This window comes from Mesoplodon bidens, assembly GCF_964165515.1.
Source record: "Mesoplodon bidens genome assembly, chromosome: 13".
NCBI lineage: Eukaryota > Metazoa > Chordata > Mammalia > Artiodactyla > Ziphiidae > Mesoplodon > Mesoplodon bidens.
Window position 1 is genome coordinate 12,651,317 of NC_138169.1, and position 18,371 is coordinate 12,669,687.

At 43.1% G+C, this 18,371-nt stretch overlaps 1 protein-coding gene across 1 annotated transcript in view; it reads right to left on the reverse strand.

The window, feature by feature from the left end:
• The window catches only part of FBXW8 (F-box and WD repeat domain containing 8), a 117,391-nt gene that overhangs the window by 11,941 nt on the left and 87,079 nt on the right, over positions 1 to 18,371 (reverse strand). The window contains exon 8 of the mRNA XM_081252506.1: positions 8,413 to 8,540. Coding sequence (XP_081108632.1) covers positions 8,413 to 8,540 — 128 coding nt within the window. The remainder of the gene's footprint in view (positions 1 to 8,412; positions 8,541 to 18,371) is intronic.

Genomic DNA, 18,371 nt, shown 5'->3' on the forward strand with positions numbered 1-18,371 from the left:
CCCCCCACCCCGCCTCCCCTCTTCCCAGGGAGGGGTCTGTGACCAGAGAGATGCGGAGCGAGCAGGAAACACACAGAAGACAAAGAGCTCCAGAGCTCCCTCAGTCGGCATTTACAGACACTAATCTTTAGGCATTTGTGGGTTAGAGAAGGGAGAAAAGGTAAAGTTGCTGTGAAAGGAACTCTGCCTGGAGGCTACAGCTGCACCGCTTACTAAGGGGAACTTGAAAATGAAAGTGGGGGGGAGAAATTTTTAGCTTCAGTGCGTATTTGGTTAATAAGGGTCTATTTTGCTCTAGTGATTTTCATAAAGAGCTCCTCTGTTGAATATTTATACTCCATAATTTACAGTTTGGCTGTTAAGGAGACAAAGGCAAACACAAATTTGGTCCAGAAGTTCAAAGTTTGCCATCTGTTTTCCTATTGTATTTAGATACCGGCATGGATGGCTCCAAACAAAATACACAAATACACCAACAAAAGATACAGCATCAGTGTATTTTATCACTAAGGAAAACAAAAATGGGCCAAAAACAGACTCGAACTTCTCCCCACAGGGAAAAAGGAGAAGCACTTAGAAGACATCTCCTCTAAGAGGCACTGCTCTGGTTTCTGGCTGACATAAAGAGATAGCACACAGCACGGGGTGCGAAGTCCACGCGAACCATTCGAGTTCACATTACGAAATGCATCTCTGCTTCACACACCTGACGGCGCGGCCCCAGCGTGCACAGCAGCGTTCCCTGGCAGAGCCCGTACCCTCAGCGCTCAAATCAAATTCCCGACGTGGGGAAACAGGTAGCACAGCAAATGGGCACAAACAGGCCAAGACAACTGATTCCAGGGACAAAAAGAAGCCAATGGTAGACACTGTGAATCCCTATCCAGCGTGTGTTTCATCAACTTTGCCCGTTGAAAAGAAAAAAATAATTGGTCTGAAAGCTGTAATTGTATTATGTTTAATATTCATGGTTGGGTTTGGAGGGCTGTTCCAATACTCCCTCTCTCCAGCCCCTCTCTAATGAAAATCACACCATAGGAGTCGGCTCAAGCCCGCCAATTAAAACAAAAGACACCAGAACCTTCCAAAGACTCCAACAGAGGAGCATCCATCTGATGGGCAGGAAAACGTGCTGGAACTGAGAGGGAGGCACGCTCTGGCTGGTCCTGTGCTAAGAGCTTTGAATAACTTATTACAACACTTGCAGATGGAGCAAATGTAACATTTACGCCCCACTCACTCTCCCTGACAGCCAGCAGCACCAGAAGCCACCACAACTTTGTATTTGTCAAGGCGAGAAGAAAGCTCCGACACTCTCTACTTAGGGGTCACAACTCAAGAGCCTGCTTCCCATTGGTTTGGATAAAATAGTCCCATAAAATAATAAGGCAAACTGTATTTGATGGCAAAGATGAAGCCTGTTCAGACTCTGGCTCAGCAGTATCATTAAGAAGGACCTGACCTTCAGCTATATTTCTATCCAGAAAATAAAGGGAACAAGCAAGACGGCATTAAAACAGTCTCCCTTTTTTTAAGTGACCAAATTAATCAAGAAAACTCATTTTTTTTAAAGAAATCAATAACATGATTCTGTTTTGTCTCATCGAACCTATATTAAAGAGGATTTTTAAATACAACCTTATATGCCCAAATCAGTAGCTATAACGTATATATAGCACCAATGATGGCCTTTGGTGAATGATTCATTTTTAATAGCAACTAGAAAAACTTGTATTTTCAGGTAGAACTGCCCAGTTTAATCCAAGTAGGCTATGGTTAGAGCTCTATGTATTGTAAAGCTGTATCTCTAAAGTTTAGAGTTCTTTGTTTATTGCCCATAAAGAGTAATAAGCCCCTTGGACTGATCACTCGACCTTTCTAGACCTGTTTCCTTAGCTGGGCCAGCATTAGATGGTCTTAAAGAGCTCTGCTAGATCGAACATTCTGCAACCCTTACAAGCCAGCCCATAACACCACCTGTGGACAAAAATGTATAGAGGGCTTCCCTGGTGGCACAGTGGTTGAGAGTCCGCCTGCCGATGCAGGGGACGCGGGTTCGTGCCCCGGTCCGGGAAGATCCCACGTGCCGCGGAGCGGCTGGGCCCGTGAGCCATGGCCGCTGAGCCTGCACGTCCGGAGCCTGTGCTCCACAACGCGAGAGGCCACAACAGTGAGAGGCCCACGTACCGCCAAAAAAAAAAAAAAAAAAAAAAAGTATAGAAACATTTAGCTTACTTTAATAAATCCTTTTAAATTTCAATCAGATGAGTATACCTAGAATAACCTCTCTATTTTATGGTCAACTGATTTTCAACAGTGGTGCCAAGACAATTCAAAGGGGAAAAAATAGTCTTTTCAACAGATGATGCTAGGACAGTGGATATCCACATGCAAAAAAGAATGAGGTTGGACTCCCACCTCACACCATATACAAAAATTAACTCCAAATGCATCATAGACCTCAGTGTAGGAGCCAAAATCATAAAAAATTCTTTTAGGTAAACACAGGAGTAAATCTTTGTGACTTTGGGCTAGGAAATGGCTTCTTCAATATGATACCAATAGCACAAATGACCAAGAAAAACGGGATAAATGGAATTTCATCAAAATTAAAAACTTCTGTGCTTCAAAGGACATTATCAAGTGTGAAAAGACAACCCATAGAACGGGGAGAAATATTTACAAATCATATCTGATAAGAGGTTGGTATCCAGACTACAAAAAGAACTCTTGCAACTCAATAAATAAAAAGACAACTTAATTAAAAAATGGGCCAAGGATCTGAATAGACATTTATCCAAAGAGGCCAAAAAGCACATGAAAGGATGTTCAACAACATCATACCTTTAGGACAGCTATAATCAGAGACCATAGCAAGTACCAGTAAGGGTGTGAAGAAACTGGAACCCCCATACCCTGTTGGTGGGAATGTAAGACGGTACAGTCACTTTGGAAAAGAGTCTAGCAGTTCCTCAAATAGTTAAACATAGGGTTATATAAGCCAGCAATGCCACTCCTAGGTATATAGGTCTACACAAAAATCTGTAGTTGAATGGTAACAGCAGCATTATTCATAATAACCAGAAAATGGAAACAACCCAAATGTTAACTGATGAATGAGTAAGTAAATGTGGTATACTCATACAATGGAATATTACTTGGCCATAAAAAGGAATTAAGTGGTGATTCAAGCTACAACACAGGTTTATCTTGGAAACATTATGCTAAGTGGAACCAGCCAGTCACAAAAAGTCACACGTTCTATGATTCCATTTATATGAAATATCTAAAACAGACAGATCTGTAGAGGCAGGAAGTGATTAGTGGTTGCCCAGAGCTAGAGAAGCTGGGGGGACATGGAGAGTGACTGCTGAGGGGCACAAGGTTTCTACGTGGGGTGATGAAAATGTTCTGAGCCTGACTTGGTGATGACTGCACAACCTTGTGAACTTTACACTGGATTGTATAATTTAAATTGGTGAATTGTAGGTATGTGCATTCTATCTCAATAAAGCTAAAAATTTTTTAAATCAATTTAAGATTACAGGAGGAAAAGCAGTGGGATTTGTTGGCTCAGTGCACGTTGCTTTGGCAGCCCACTAACAACCTGATGTAAGCCTTAGCACCAACTCTTCTTTTTGGCCCCGCCGTGCCACCTGCAGGATCTTAGTTCCCTGACCAGGGATTGAACCTGGGCCATGGCAGTGAAAGCGCGGAGTCCTAACCGCTGGACCACCAGGGAAGTCCCACCCTTATCACCAACTCTTATTTTGATTCTCCCCACCAGAGCATTCTCTGGTCTAGATCTCTGATTTCATTCGTTAGAAATGAGCAGATCCCAGATGAGAAGACTGAGAGCACAGAAGGGGAAGGGACCCCCTTTAATACAGCCCTCTACTGCCAACTAAACAGTTTATTTAAGTAATTTAAAGAGAGTAGGAGTTCTGCGTCTGACCTAAAGTAAGCCCACCACTGCCTCTGTCTTCTGCTGCTACAACCCAAACCTCTGGACAAAACACAAAAAGCAAACACCTGAGGACCCTGGGGAGTTGACTCACTACAGTGGATTGTGGGGTAAGTGGCCACGGAGAAAGGGGCCATGGGGAAAGGAGTTTATCTCTCACAGCCTCACCCCGAGTGTGAGCTCCTGTAGCAGAGCTGTGTGGTGGTGTGGGAGCTAAAACGCTAACAGGAACACCCTCTTTCTGAAGAACCAAGGAGAGAAGCCCCTAAGTCCAAAGAACGTGGGTGTGGTGTCTTTGGGGATTCCCCCATCTCTTTTCTCTCTGGTTTTGCCCCAAGGCAGTCCCTATTCACAGAGCTGCATAGTGGTAGGGATGTCAGCAGGTGAAACCCTGCGAGAAACCCCATCTTCTCGTCAGAGGCCCAGGGGACAAGGGCCCTGAAAGCTAGGAATCACAGGCATGAAGAGAGGGAGGAACTGGAGACAGGGAGCCCGTGATACCGCGTGCGACCCCGCGCACGGCCCAGGCGCAGACCCAAAACAGTACAGCAAAGGCTCAGATAAGATTTCAACCACTGCCAGCTCAGACTAACCTCTGGGTGGCACATGTGCAGGGCAGTCAGAGAAGCACAGCAAAGGTTTTGGAAATTGAACTGACACTGGAATCACCACCCACGGAAGGCAAGACACAACTTGCAGTCTGAACCTAACCAGGGGGACTGACTGTTTAAAACAAAATAAAACTCAGGATCCTCCAGAGGATTATGTAACAGGATCCAAAGGGGACACAAAATGTCCAGGATACATCCAAAATTACTTGACATACCCCCACCCCAAAAGCCCCAGGAAAATGTGACCCATTCTCAAGGGAAAATGTCAACCCTAAAATAACCCAGACTTTTGGAATCATCAGTGACTTTAAAGCAACTATTGTAACTATATTCCATGAGGTTAAGGTACAATGATAAGGAAGAATGAAATTCTGAACAGAGAAACAATGGAAATTTTGAACCAAAAAAGTATAAACTCTGAAATAAAAAATTCACTAGATGGGTTCAACAGCAGAACGGAGGTGACAGAAGAAAGAGTTCGTGAACCCAAAGTTAAATCAGTAGATATTTGCAACTTGAAGAATGTAAGGCTTAGGAAAGAAAATGAATAGAGCTTCAGTGACCTGTGGGATAATATCAAAAAGCCTGTTCTTCACATCACTGAAGTCCCAGAGGAGAGGGGAAAGGGATCAGTGTGGAAAAAAATATCTGAAGAAATAATGGCCAAACACATCCCAAATTTGGTGGAAGACATAAATTTACAGATTCTAAATGTTCAGTGAACCCCAAAGGTTAAACTAAAGAAACAAAACAAAAAAACTCACAGTGGTCTATTTCCTGCAGACTTTATCTTGGTAACCCATTCAAGTTTCTCATAACTGTTCTAATTCCTAAGATTTATTTTTGCCTTCATTGAACAAATACAGGCTTTTATTTAATTGAAAACACCATCAATTCAAGAAGCACCATTACTTTATGTAATATTTTAACATGCTGCCATTTGTAAGATGTTATTATAAAAGACACATCTTGTTTTTCATAGATGTGAAAATGTAAAAAAAAAAAAAAAAAGTGCATCTTAGAATAAATGCAAAACATAGAGTTAAGCCCTCTCTGAGCGCTAGACAGACACTGTGGTAAGACACAAGCATCCTGTCCTCACACCGGATGCACACCGCTCCCTCCTCTAATGTTATTACCACTCTTTCTTCTTGGCTTAGCAGGAAAGGACAAAATATGCATTAAAAAAACCCTCATTGATCTGTAGTGTTAAAACTCTTGTGCAGAGCCCCACCTATATAACCCCACTTTATAACCCTTCCCTCCCAGCGAGGGAAAAGTACAATCCAACCATAACTCAGTTCCCACCCTGATCATTCTCTTAATCTTTATCAGACTACTTAACCTCTAGTGACAGGCTAGGTGAGCTATTTTTTCATTTTTAATTTCAGCTTATACCCACCCCCCCCCAAAAAAAACAACTCCTTAGAAAATTCCACCCATGCTATTAGCAAAGTTACTCAAGCTGATTTCCTTACTTTAAAGAAACATTATTTTTGTTTTAACCTTGGACAGTTTTATGTACCTTTAGAGTCCATTTCATTCTCAAGTTATTTATAAAGTACTAAGAGAATGCAATAGAAGTTCAGTTTTTTAAATAAAAATGGAGGTTCCAAGGTTTTCAAACTGCATCTGTCATGAAGTGATACCCACCTAGCTCTCTTCACAGTATTTGCCCCCTCCATCCCACTTCTGAAATAAAACATAAGCTGTACGAGCCTAGGTGCGCATCTCTGATGAGTTCCTACTCATAGCTATTAAGCCTTGGGGAAAAACCCCACAAGACATGCCTCTGTGCACTTAAAAGTCTAGAGTCCTTATTCCTTCCTTTTTCCAGATGTATATTTTTAAGCCCCATGTTTGGAATTCATACTGCTTACACTGTTAATGTGATTCATAAAGAACAATCTTATATATGATGGCAGGCCTCTGTGGTACCAGTAGTGGTCAAATAGCTGGCACACAGATCTAGAAGTGGCCCTGATTATATGCCATTTTGGATAGCCCCCTCCCCAACTCCAAGTCCCAAGTCTATTCTTTTCATCCAAAAAGACAAAGTGTGTAAAAAAAAAAACAAAAAAAAAAACCCAAAAAACGTAACTTTGGTTTACTAATAAAATGGATTTTAACATGGTCAGATTTGGCCTTCAAAATGACCAGAGAGCCCTTGTACACTGCGCATCTGGCTTCTCCTCTGGCAGTGGGGAGCGTGGTCAGGCAGCCCTGCTCCAGAGGAAAACATCAGCCTTACCGAGTATGTACAGGTCTCCTCACTGACAGCAGGATGTGCAGCTGACAATGGTCATGACAATCTGGCTGTAACTGTGCTTCTAGAGCTAATTAGGCTACGTTATAAGAAAGCAGAGGTCTCTTCTCTGGAACACCATTTTGGTTTCCTGGGAGCCTAGCTGTGGTTGAACACCTAAATGGTCATGCTGTCAACAAACCCTGAAGCATAACCTACAATCCCAAACCCTTCCATTTGGATGCCCCACAGAGCCCTCTGCATTTGCTCTCCTGGAAAGCGAAGAGCTGTTAGGTCCCTGCGGGGAGGTCCTATCAGATAAGCTTGGAGCCTTTGTACAGCTCAGTCAGAAATGAAAATGGGAGAGTAAAGCTATAAACTGATGTGTTTCATTTGCTGTGCCACAAGTGGGGCCACTTATCAAGCCTAGTTTTTTTTTTTTTTAAAGAGAAAAACTGCCTGGACGTACACTGAGGAGTTCAATTCTCAAGCATGAGAAGCATCCGCTGTTTCAGGAGGGCTCGAGGAAAAAAAGATCAGGTATTTTCTTTCCATAAAGCATCCGCACATCTTTTTGCTCTCTGGGAGGCAGACAGCAGTAGTGAAGGTCAGAAGTTGAAAATATTATCGGACAAAATAATTATTTTTGCAAGCTGCTGCACTGGTGCGACAGAGGTCTGGGATTTGGCACAAAAGAGGACCCGCCTCACGATCTGATACCCCACCAAGTGGCCCGCCACCTGCAGCCCGGGGCTGGCCAGGGGAGGGGGCGCCCGCTGAACCTGGCTTCCAGCCATGCTCCCTCTCTTCAGGGCACTGGATCGGACATGACAGATAACCAGTCAAAAAAAGAAGAAAAAAAAAAAAAAGGAAGAAGAAAGAAAAGGAAAAGACAAGGGGGAGAGGGAAGAGAAAGGAAAAAAGCCTAAAATTTGGACTCAGACAGTCTTTTCAAACACTTTAATCCTTCCATGCTGATGGGTCCTGGAGCGGCCGGAGCTGGCACTGGACCCTGTACCGGGAAAATCCTGCTCCCTAAGCCAATACGTTAAAGGGAAGACTGCTAATCAGCTGAATAGAAACTGGAATCTGTTCACATGAAGTCTCTTTTTTCCCCCATCACCGGAGGGACACCATAGTGGTCTGAAACACACTCTTGACATCATTTGGCAGGCAAACCTATTTTGCTGAACATGATTCATCCCTTAGGTTATTGTTTTTAATATGAGAAAGTGAGCTTTTAAATGCCAAACAAATTTTACAGCAGGGGACAAAAGATATTCCAAGTGGTCTCACTGGACCTTCCACCAACTGCGTCCACCAAATGGCCTAAAAGACCACCTTCCCATGGTGTTTCAGAAATGAGGCAGAGACGCAACTCCATCCAACTATTACCGAATACAAGACTTTGTTCTCCAAGTTCACAGAGACGGTATTTATGGGATCAGGGCTGAACTCAGGTGGGCAGAGATGTGAGTGAGAAGTGAGGAGGGTGAGCCGTGGAGGAAATCAGTGAGCTCAGTGGAGGCCGAGCGGCCAGGCCTCAAGAGAAGCTGCCTGCGGCTCTAAGATGCGACGCTACTGACACCTACCTCCTGTCCATGTTGCCACTGACCATGAGGTTGGGAGGGCTGTCCCGGAGGTTGACGCAGGTGAAGTCGCCAAGCGCGTTGCCCAGCTTCGAGAGGCAGCGTTCTGCTTCCAGGCTATACACCAGGATCTGGGGAGGAGGAAAAACACGTGGGTGTGCGTGAGGGGCAGCAGGGCCCGCACAAACCATTTCCACCCAGCGTCGCCCCGGCCACGGTCACAGCACCAGCTCCCATTAGAGAAGAGGCTCTAATACTTCATTTCCTGACCCCTTCCAGGTAATGACAGTGTAAGGATGTGGCTCTTAGAACGACAAAAGGAAACGCAAGAGAAAAGAAAATCCAAAGAATTCCAGGCCAAGGTGCAAAGAAACTCATAGGACACACAAAAAATGCCAGATGGGGAAATTCGGTATCCCAATTTCTTAACACAGAAAAAGAAGCATGGAAACTAAGGGTCACTGACTGCTTCTGATTAGTTAATGGGGGAGGCGAACAAGAAGTCTGTGTACAGGGTTCTCTCTCTCTTCTCCCCCTCTGTATTTATACCACAGAAGGTAAAAAGAACAAACAGTATAAGCATCCAGGATGATGAAGCTTGTACAGTTAACCACTAGATGATTCCTTTAGATTAAACTACAAACCAAAACATAAAGTCTTATTCCCAAACGTTAAAAAAAATTTTTTTAATTGAGGTATAACTGATATTCCCCAACATTTCTCTCTTCAGTCACTCTCCACTAGCTAATTATAGTAAGCTCTGTTCCATAAGGTATGGAGGCAAGTGAGAAAGTATCCTTGATCTCTAGACAATGTATTCATTACATTTGAACACTGCCTTTTCTCCAGCAAATGGGGAAACAAGGATGATTCATAAGGAATCTTTCTGAAGATTATTTAAGTCTTTTACCAGAAAGATCTTAGTAATTCAGTTAACGTTAAGTGCTTGCCATGGGTCAGTAATTGTTGTAAGTAGTGAAGACACAGTCCTTGCACTCAAATTCACTGTTCAAAAGCCTCCTCATTTACACACACACACACACACACACACACGTGAGCATATATTATATTCTGTTGATCATGTGGTTAAAATTAATCACTGAGGGCTTCCCTGGTGGCACAGTGGTTGAGAGTCCGCCTGCCGATGCAGGGGACACAGGTTCGTGCCCCGGTCTGGGAAGATCCCACATGCCGCAGAGCGGCTGGGCCCGTGAGCCATGGCTGCTGAGCCTGCGCGTCCGGAGCCTGTGCTCCGCAACGGGAGAGGCCACAACAGTGAGAGGCCCTCATACCGCAAAAAAGAAAAAATCACTGAACTCAAAGTTTTAATGTTAATATTTTTTAGAGTCTCCTCTCTTAGCCCACACATGAAAATGATGTGCTATTTTTTCTTGTTAACCTATACATTTATCAATTATCAGTGTACAGATTCCTATTTTAGTACTGAGAGGTTAATAAACTGACTCCACCTTGAAAACCATTGATCTCATTGTTGACACATTTCTAACAACTGAATCTTTGCAAATTCCTAATAGTCAAAACAACACTATAATATTAAGTAAAATTGCTCACAATATCTGAAAGGAAAGAAGGCAATTTCAAAATGTAAAATGCCTTCTTAATCCCTAAAGACCATAGAGAACAAGCTAAATTTTATTTTTATTTTCATGCAGTTGAAAATAAAAGTTTCTGAGAAAATTTCAACTGTAAAATATCCAAAATAAGATTCTTCTTCCAAGTATGGACATAGAAATAAATCAAATCTTCTATCTACAGTGAATATCCTAAAAATTACATAAAAATCGGTTCCTGGAGGAAAAAAAAAAAAAAAACAACCCAGCAATCTCATGGTCTACCCTGAAAGTAACATTCTGCACTTATATATCACTATACAGTTTTCAAGAGGGCTTTTGGACTCATTCTCTTCTTCTTTTTAAAATACTTCAACATCTATAGCAGGAAGAAATGTCCATGATAGATATAAGAATTAAAATCTGATATTGAGTCTGTTCCTATGTCTTTACTTTTTTTTTAGAAGTTCTTTTTTGACAAGAGGATAGATCATTTCTGAATGAAACAGTGGGATCTAATCCCTCTCCAAAAAGACTGCAAATTCATCGTATAAGTTAGTAGTCAGGAGTCAAGTATTTTCTAAAATGTTTAATAATTCAGTGAATCAGAACTATCCAAAGAGTACCTTGACCATTACGTTTAGTTAAAGACCGCAGAGATCAGAAAACACATTACCCATCTCGAGGCGGTTCTTCCCACGTTACGAGTCCCTCAACGACCTTTAGCATCTCTCTCTCCCCTCTGCGCTCTCTCTCTTTTAATAAGGTTGAGCAAATGGGACTTCATTTTATCTGATTGCCACAGACTAGTGAGATTAATTATTCATGCTCACACTCTCCCTCTTGTTAAGACCATGCATTAGACTAATTTTTCTCTTTATTGCCCTAGTTGGGTTGAGTCTCAACCCATGGCCACTTGACTCACTCTCAGAAGTGTATGGATATGCTGGAAAGAAGGAAAAAACGACCCATAGCTAAACTCTTGGAGAAAATGTTCTGCACTAATGTGACCGCCAAAATCAATAGATGTTGCTGGGATTTTTTTCTTTTAAGCACCACATGTATATTATAAAAGGATTTAAATAGTGATTAAGGAGCAAATTTGTATAGAAGTTGGATGTTTCTTTAAGAATTATCTAAAATGACTGAACCATGTTGTATACTTTTACAAAGGTAACTGCAGGAGATGCAGTGTGTAGTCTCGGACACTGCAGGGTCTACTCCTTTCTCTTTGGCTTCCAGGGAGATCTAGAGGGCACCTGGTGGAAGCAAGCATTGTTTAAAAAGAACTTTGTTTCTTCCTTCTTAGAGATGTTAAGGTATCTTCACAAATCCTAGTCTTAGAATCCTAACTTTCATTTTTGTCAATTATTCAGATTTCTCTGAAATTTCTAAAGAATCTGTTTTTTTCTGATTTCAAACATAATATATTTTGTGTAACCTTCTGGATAGCCATCTCTCAGAAATAACCACTTTAACAGTTTAGTGTATACAGTTGTCCCTCGGTATCCATGGGGGTTTAGTGCCGGGACCCCTCGGATACCAAAATCTGCCCACGCTCAAGTCCCTTATATAAAATGGTGTACTATTTGCATATAACCTACATCTTCTCATCTACTTTAAATCATTTCTAGATTAATTACAACACCTAATACGATGTAAATGCTATGTAAATAGTTGCTGGTGCTCAGCAAATTCTGACTTTTGGAACTTTCTAGAATTTGGGGGGGAATATTTTCGATCCGAGGTTGGTTGAATCCGTGGATTCGCAACCTGTGGATGTGGAGGGCTATGTACTGCTAGACTTTTTCTATATACATGTCTGTCTTGTCTGTTGCGTGCACACTCTTTCTCTCTCTGTGTATAAAATTATTTTTTTCTCTCGATGGGACTGTCGTTCTACAACTTGTTTTTCCTACTAAATAACATGAGAGTTCTTTCCTCATCAGTACCTATACATAGATCTTGTTCTTTTTAAAGGCTGCATGGAACTTGTCTATGGATATATGATTCCATATTGATGGATATTTGGGTTGTTTCTAATTTTTTAGACAAAATAAATAATGCTGTAATTCTTTCAACAGCCAGTAAACAAATGTTTATGCCTCTTCTCTGTGCAGCAGGCACTGGAATGAACAGGGAGGGTGGATGAAGTGCAGGAGCCTCGGCCGGCTGCCAGCTGAAACAATCCACCTCTTCACCAGCTAGTGCACGGCCACCAACTGTCCTGGTCCGCCATCTGTGGGGCTCGCCTCTCTAAGGAGACCCACCTTACAGCCATGTCCTAGCAGGTGGTGGTGTAACAGTAGGGGCAGCAGTGTAGAGTCAGGATGGAGGTGGTGGCCACAGGCCTGACATCTGGGAAACATCGGCAACGCCCTGGTGCAGGCAGGCCCCGCCCCTTTCAGGTGTGACCCGGACCATTTAGTGTGCCTAGGACTGGCTTTCCAACGAAACCATGAGGAAAGGGATAAGAAATGGCTACTGCCCCTGCAGTGGGGTGAGCTCAAGGCAGGCCAACTTCCTCCTTCACCCAGTAAGAACTAGATTTAGCAATACAAACATTTCCTAAATCTGGGACTGCTGTTAGCCTCATAATGAAACAGGAACCACTGTATACAGAAATAGCTACGAAGAGATTACAGAGCCTTGCAGTCCCAGACTTTTGGCTGTGTGCTAATGACTGAAAAAAGGAATTCCATTTGTGTTTTCTTTAAGTTTACCAAAATAGTGAGTCTTTCTCACACTCCTATGTGTCATCTGCCAAAGGCATTACACCACCCACAATGTCAACCTGAGCAGCAAGCTCAGCGCCTCAGGACCCCAGGCACTGCCTTTCCAAAGGGGTGAGGAGTGGTCAGAAGGCTTCCTTACAAGACCATAGCTTTTTAAAAGGCGTTGTGAATTAAAGATAATTTGTCTGCCACCATCTAAAAAAAGGGAAGCGACAGAGAGAGAAAAGGTTAGGAGATGCTGTGCTGGATTGCAGCGAAGTAAAAGATTAAAAAAAAGGCACGGGGAGGAAGATTTGACTGAAATTCCTGGAGATAACAAAGTCTACCTACTTTCTTTTCTGATCTCTAACAACCCACCTCCATCACTACCACATATATTTTGCCCTTCTGAGGGGGTAAAGTCATGATAAGAAGCCAAATTCTAGAGAGTAAAGCAAATAATCCTCATGTTCTCTCCTCTTCCATCCCAATTAAGCTTATTGTGTGTTCTCTGTGAGCCCTTAGCAGACTTTATTCCCTCTTGTCAGCGCTGAAGGTATTCACCATCTATGCACCCCATCTGGTGTCCCCAAGGTGCCACCTTGAACTGTACATTTGCTTCCTCCAACTTTTCCCCAGACCCATGGTTCTCAAACGCTGGAGGGCAGGAGGGTCACCGAGGAGACTGTGATTTTAGCAGGCCAGCTGAGGCACTGTTACCAAGCGCCATGCCACATACTGTAAAACACTGTCCTAGACTTAGACTAGTTCCTTGGGGCAGCAATCCTATCTTTCATTCCTGCAGCACTGACTAAGGGCCAGCACGTGCTGGGTACTCAGTAAGTGCTTGTAGATTAACTGACTGGTACATATTTATCAGGCAAACCCAGGGCTTACCATGGTCTGGTACATAGTAAGTACTCAGATAGTCCTTGTTTTGCTTAACACATTCCCCCATTTCTGGATGCCTAATCTTGCTGCTGGCTTGTACCAAGGAACCACTTCCTTGTACTCAAAACAGAAGGTTCCACAGATCTCTCTCCACAGTCGCCAGATTCCAGAACTCCCAAACTATATCCAGGCCCAAGGTTCCACCTCTGACAACACAGCATACTATGAATGTCTGGAATGTCTGGAAAACCATCCTGTTTAGAACACTGAAGATTCAGTCTAGTAAACATTCCTGTAAACATTCTGTTTAACTCCTACGAAACCTGAGAAAGTCCGAGGAGGCAAAAATGAAGAGAGCACTACAACCAGAAAGGGAAGTAGCACTCACATCAGGGGCTGCTCTGGGGACATCTGCCAGTGTCAGGAGCCTGGAAAACTGGGGAAATAGGAGGCAAGGTTTCCAGCCAGTGCCAGGTGGAACCAGAACTGATAAGTCTGCCTAAAGCTGGACCCCTTGGATAGCTATGTACACTCAGCAAAAAGCAAGATAGGAACAAAAATCTATCCACTGGTGAAGAGAGCCTACGTGGCAACTTGCCTGTCTCAGGTTCAGCTCAGGATGGAAAATGTTTGCCCTCGGCCTGCAAGCCTCACGCAGGTTGGGAGTTTGAAGTTACACTACCTGCAATGCCAAAAGACCCAGGTCTAGTAATAGAAGTACTTTCATGTTGGTAACATGCTTCCTGGTACCTGGCAGAATCTTCTCAGGAGGAAGATCCTCTCAACCCAGGCCCCATAGGAGATCTCCAAATCAAGATCAGCCAAATATGAGCTCACAATTAAAAAAAAATTTTTTTTCCCCAACACAGAAACAGCTCATCATAAGTGAGAGACAGAAAACAGGCTTCCAAGGATATCAGATTTTTATCAGTTGAAGAAAAATATGCATGCTGGAAATGTTTACAGAAATAAAAGAGGGTGAGGGGTCAAAAGCAGCAAAACTGATTAAGTAGCTTTGAAAAACAAAACATAGAATTTCTAGAAATTAAAAAAAAAAACCAGGGGACTTCCCTGGTGGTGTAGTGGATAAGACTCTGCACTCACAATGCAGGGGGCCCTGGTTCGATCCCTGGTCAGGGAACTAGCTCCCACGTGCATGCCGCAGCTAAGGAGCCCATGTCCCGCAACTAAGGAGCCCACGTGCTGCAACTAGGACCCAGCGCAACCAAAGGAAAAAAAAAATCAATGGATGAGTTAAACGGATTCCAAGAGAGAATTTGTGAACTGGAAGACAAAGATGAAGAAATTATTCAGGATGCAACACAGAGAGATGGAGATGGAAAAGATGAGTGAGTGAGAAAGAGCACAGAAGGGAGAACAAGTTGGTCTAACACACATCTAACCTGAGTTCTAGACAGAAGGAATAGAGAGAACGAGGGGAAATTTCTACACGGCAATGGCTGAGAACTTTCTGCAACTGAAAGGGAAGAAGTGCAAGAGAACCCCAAACAGGGAAAATAAAACTAAATCCACACCTAGAGACAGCAGAGTGAAACCACAGAAATTTAACGACAAGGAAAAACCAGCCAAAAGAAGAGAAAAAGTCCTTAATGGGAATGACAGTTAAACAACTTCTCAGTAATAACAGTGGAAGTCAAACCAATCATCTCTTCAAAGGTCTGAGAGAAAATACCTGTCATCCTGGAATGATAAAGGACTAGTAAAACCACCTTTCAAGAATGAGTATGAAATAAAGATGTTTTGGGATAAAAATACCGAGAGCAGAGAGCACTTGTGGCCAAGAGACCCTCACTACACAATATACTTTTGGAAGACATAAAATCATTCCAGACTAAAAGGTCTGAAATGCTGGCAAGAACAGTGAGAGAAGATTCAGGTAAATGTGCACGAATATATGCAAATGTTGACTATACACAACAACAATGCTGATCTGGGGTTAAATAAATAGAATAAACGCTATCTAGTCCTTATTATTCCAAACAGTCAAGTGCCATGCATCAGGGCAAAGTACCAGGAGCATAAAGATGCCAGGTGCACGGGGGACCTCCAGCATCACGGTTTGGAGTGAACAGATACTTTCTTGGATACCTGTACCGTGACTGGCACAAAGGGAGGACTCGGTATCTATTTGCTGAAAGCATGAATAAGTGCTGCACACCTCTGCCTGTGTCGATTACAGGTGAACGACACACCAGCCTTACATTAAAGATATGCCCCCCCACAGATGAACACATTAAGTCAATTTGCTTTCCACCAACAGCAGCGTATTTAGCTGTTTCATAAGTGGGAGGTACAGTTTTATTCCATACAGAACTTAAAGTACAAGACTAGTAATGCTCAATTTAAAAAAAAATGGAAGATACAAAAGAAAAAGACCTCTCAGTCTTTGGGGTAGAATTTACTCATGTGAACGACCCAAGTTGCTCTTCTGACCCAACATAAATATGACCCACAAAAACGTGCTCAAAAATTTTACTACAAAAAATGCAGGGTCTGCATATTGATGTTCACATACAAAGCTAAGTGAACAGTCTCTATAAATTCAAAGATGAGCTAAGACTGTAAAAAACGATGAGAAAGACAGTTGGGGAGGGAAGGCGAGCTAGTGAGAAAAGAGTAAATCATACAAAAAACAGCCAATAAAAAAATAAAAAAGCAGTTAATATACATGAATAATGGATGTCTGATTTAAAAGCAGTTTACTCTGATATGATGTAATTTTTGACAATCAGCCAGAGAGACTATTTTGTAAGTCCTTGCCAGAGATAAGTCAGCGCAAGAGGCTTGGTAACGCGGCATATCTGTGAACATGTGGAAAATGACTTTCACCACCATCCCAAAGGTGACTCTGCTGGCAAACAAAAACTTGCCTCTCAGGTGCTTTTAGCAGCAGCAAACAGCAAGATGCAGAGCTGAAGAAATGGACCCCTGACATGAGCACAGCTCCCTGAAACACAGCAGCCCCTCAACAGTTTCCATGACATGCTTCTGGCACAGTCCACCCTCAAACGCGGCACAAAGGGAGAAGCAGCCTGAGCTGCTTTCATGTTTAAGTTTTAATGAGAGTGACAAGCCCACAAGGACAGGATATTTCAGGGATGGGACGGTGTTGCTGAGCCTCGCCAGGCATCGGGTAGGCAGGCCCGTGTGCACTGCCCACCACCACATGCCAATGCACCTGCAACCCCTGCTGTTCCAGGACTGGACTCTGCCCGGGAAGGCACTGCCAATCACCGCAGACTGTGCCAGACATGGGGCTTTGTGATGTGGGCAGATGTCTACAAAGGACCAGAGCAGGCCAAACCAACACCTATTGTGACCTAAGCCTGAAAAGAACCCAGAGAGCAAGAGTGCACTTGGGTGAAAATGCAGGCCAATATGATCCAGTCTCTCTCTCCCCCCACATCCATAGGTGCTGGAAATAATAAAGGAAGGTAGTGACCAGAATATGGTTCTCTGCTTTGCTTCAGGGATCTCTTCAGACAGTCTCTGTCCTAGCACTAGAAGAAGGATAAGAGGTACGACTAACAAAGAACGGGTTGACGGGGTACATAAAATGAATAGGAAACGTTCGCGGTCAGAGCATTTAGCACAATGAAGAGATTATAATTATTACGCAAATATATAACTCAAAGCTGAAAAGCCTCACATACTCCTTTCAGGTTCCCAACAGGCCTCATCGTAATAAAGAGCACGGACAGTTTCGGAGCACTTCACAAATAGTAACAACATGTAACTACCCAAAGTCCCCACGAGAAGGAAAGTTATCATTAACTCTGTTATGTAGGGAGGAAAACTGAGGCTGCAAACTACGAAATGAATTCTTCAAAATTAAAGACAACCTGGACATGATTTTTTTACATGGGAAGATTGCAGGCGAGAGCTGGTCGTGCAACAACACTCGTGGGCCTGCAGACTTCACACTGTAACGCAATTCAGGATAGTACGGTGCTTGCACGTCCGTTTGCAACCGGCCTGGCAACTGCTCATCTGGCCCCAAGTTAGACTGGACAAAGGCTTAGAAGTGGGTAGACAGGCAGAATGTGGCTACAATCAGATCACCGAGACAAATGACAGCTGGTGCAGGAGCATGAAAAATTGCAGTGAACTACTGGGGCCTTCGGTGTAGGGCACACAGTCCACCCCAGTCCCCTTCATACGCTTAAGGGCATAACAACCTTTCACTATATGGTACTACGTGGCACGCGACAGTGCCGGCACAAACGTGGTCAGCAGCGTCTTGCACACGAAGTACACTGTAAATATCAGCTGTTAATAATCATCATGATATTCCTTTCACACAAATCCTTTCAGAATATCATTCCATCTGATTCTCACAACCAGCAAAGGAAGACAAACATTTCCGTGCACATTTTATGCATAAAGAAACTGAGGCTTAAAATAATTTAAATAACTTGCCCCAAATTACACAGGTAACAACAGCAGCTGAGGATGCACTAGACAGAGCCCAGCTAATCTCATTTCTAGGTCAGTGTTTGCCACCATATGACAAGCCTTTTCCTGAGTCCTGGCAAAACTGGTTAGTAATGCCTAATACTTACAGTGTCCTCTTATGTGCAAAACACTGTGACTGTGCGTTCTCTCACCTGATCCCCACCATGCCATACAGTGGCTATCATGATTTTACTCACTTCACATATGAGGAAGCAGAGGTGTAGAGAGGCCAAATCACTTACACAGAAATGAAGGTTTGGAACCAGAATTCAAAGCTGGGTGGGTGGACCTCCAACTACCCCAGGTGCTC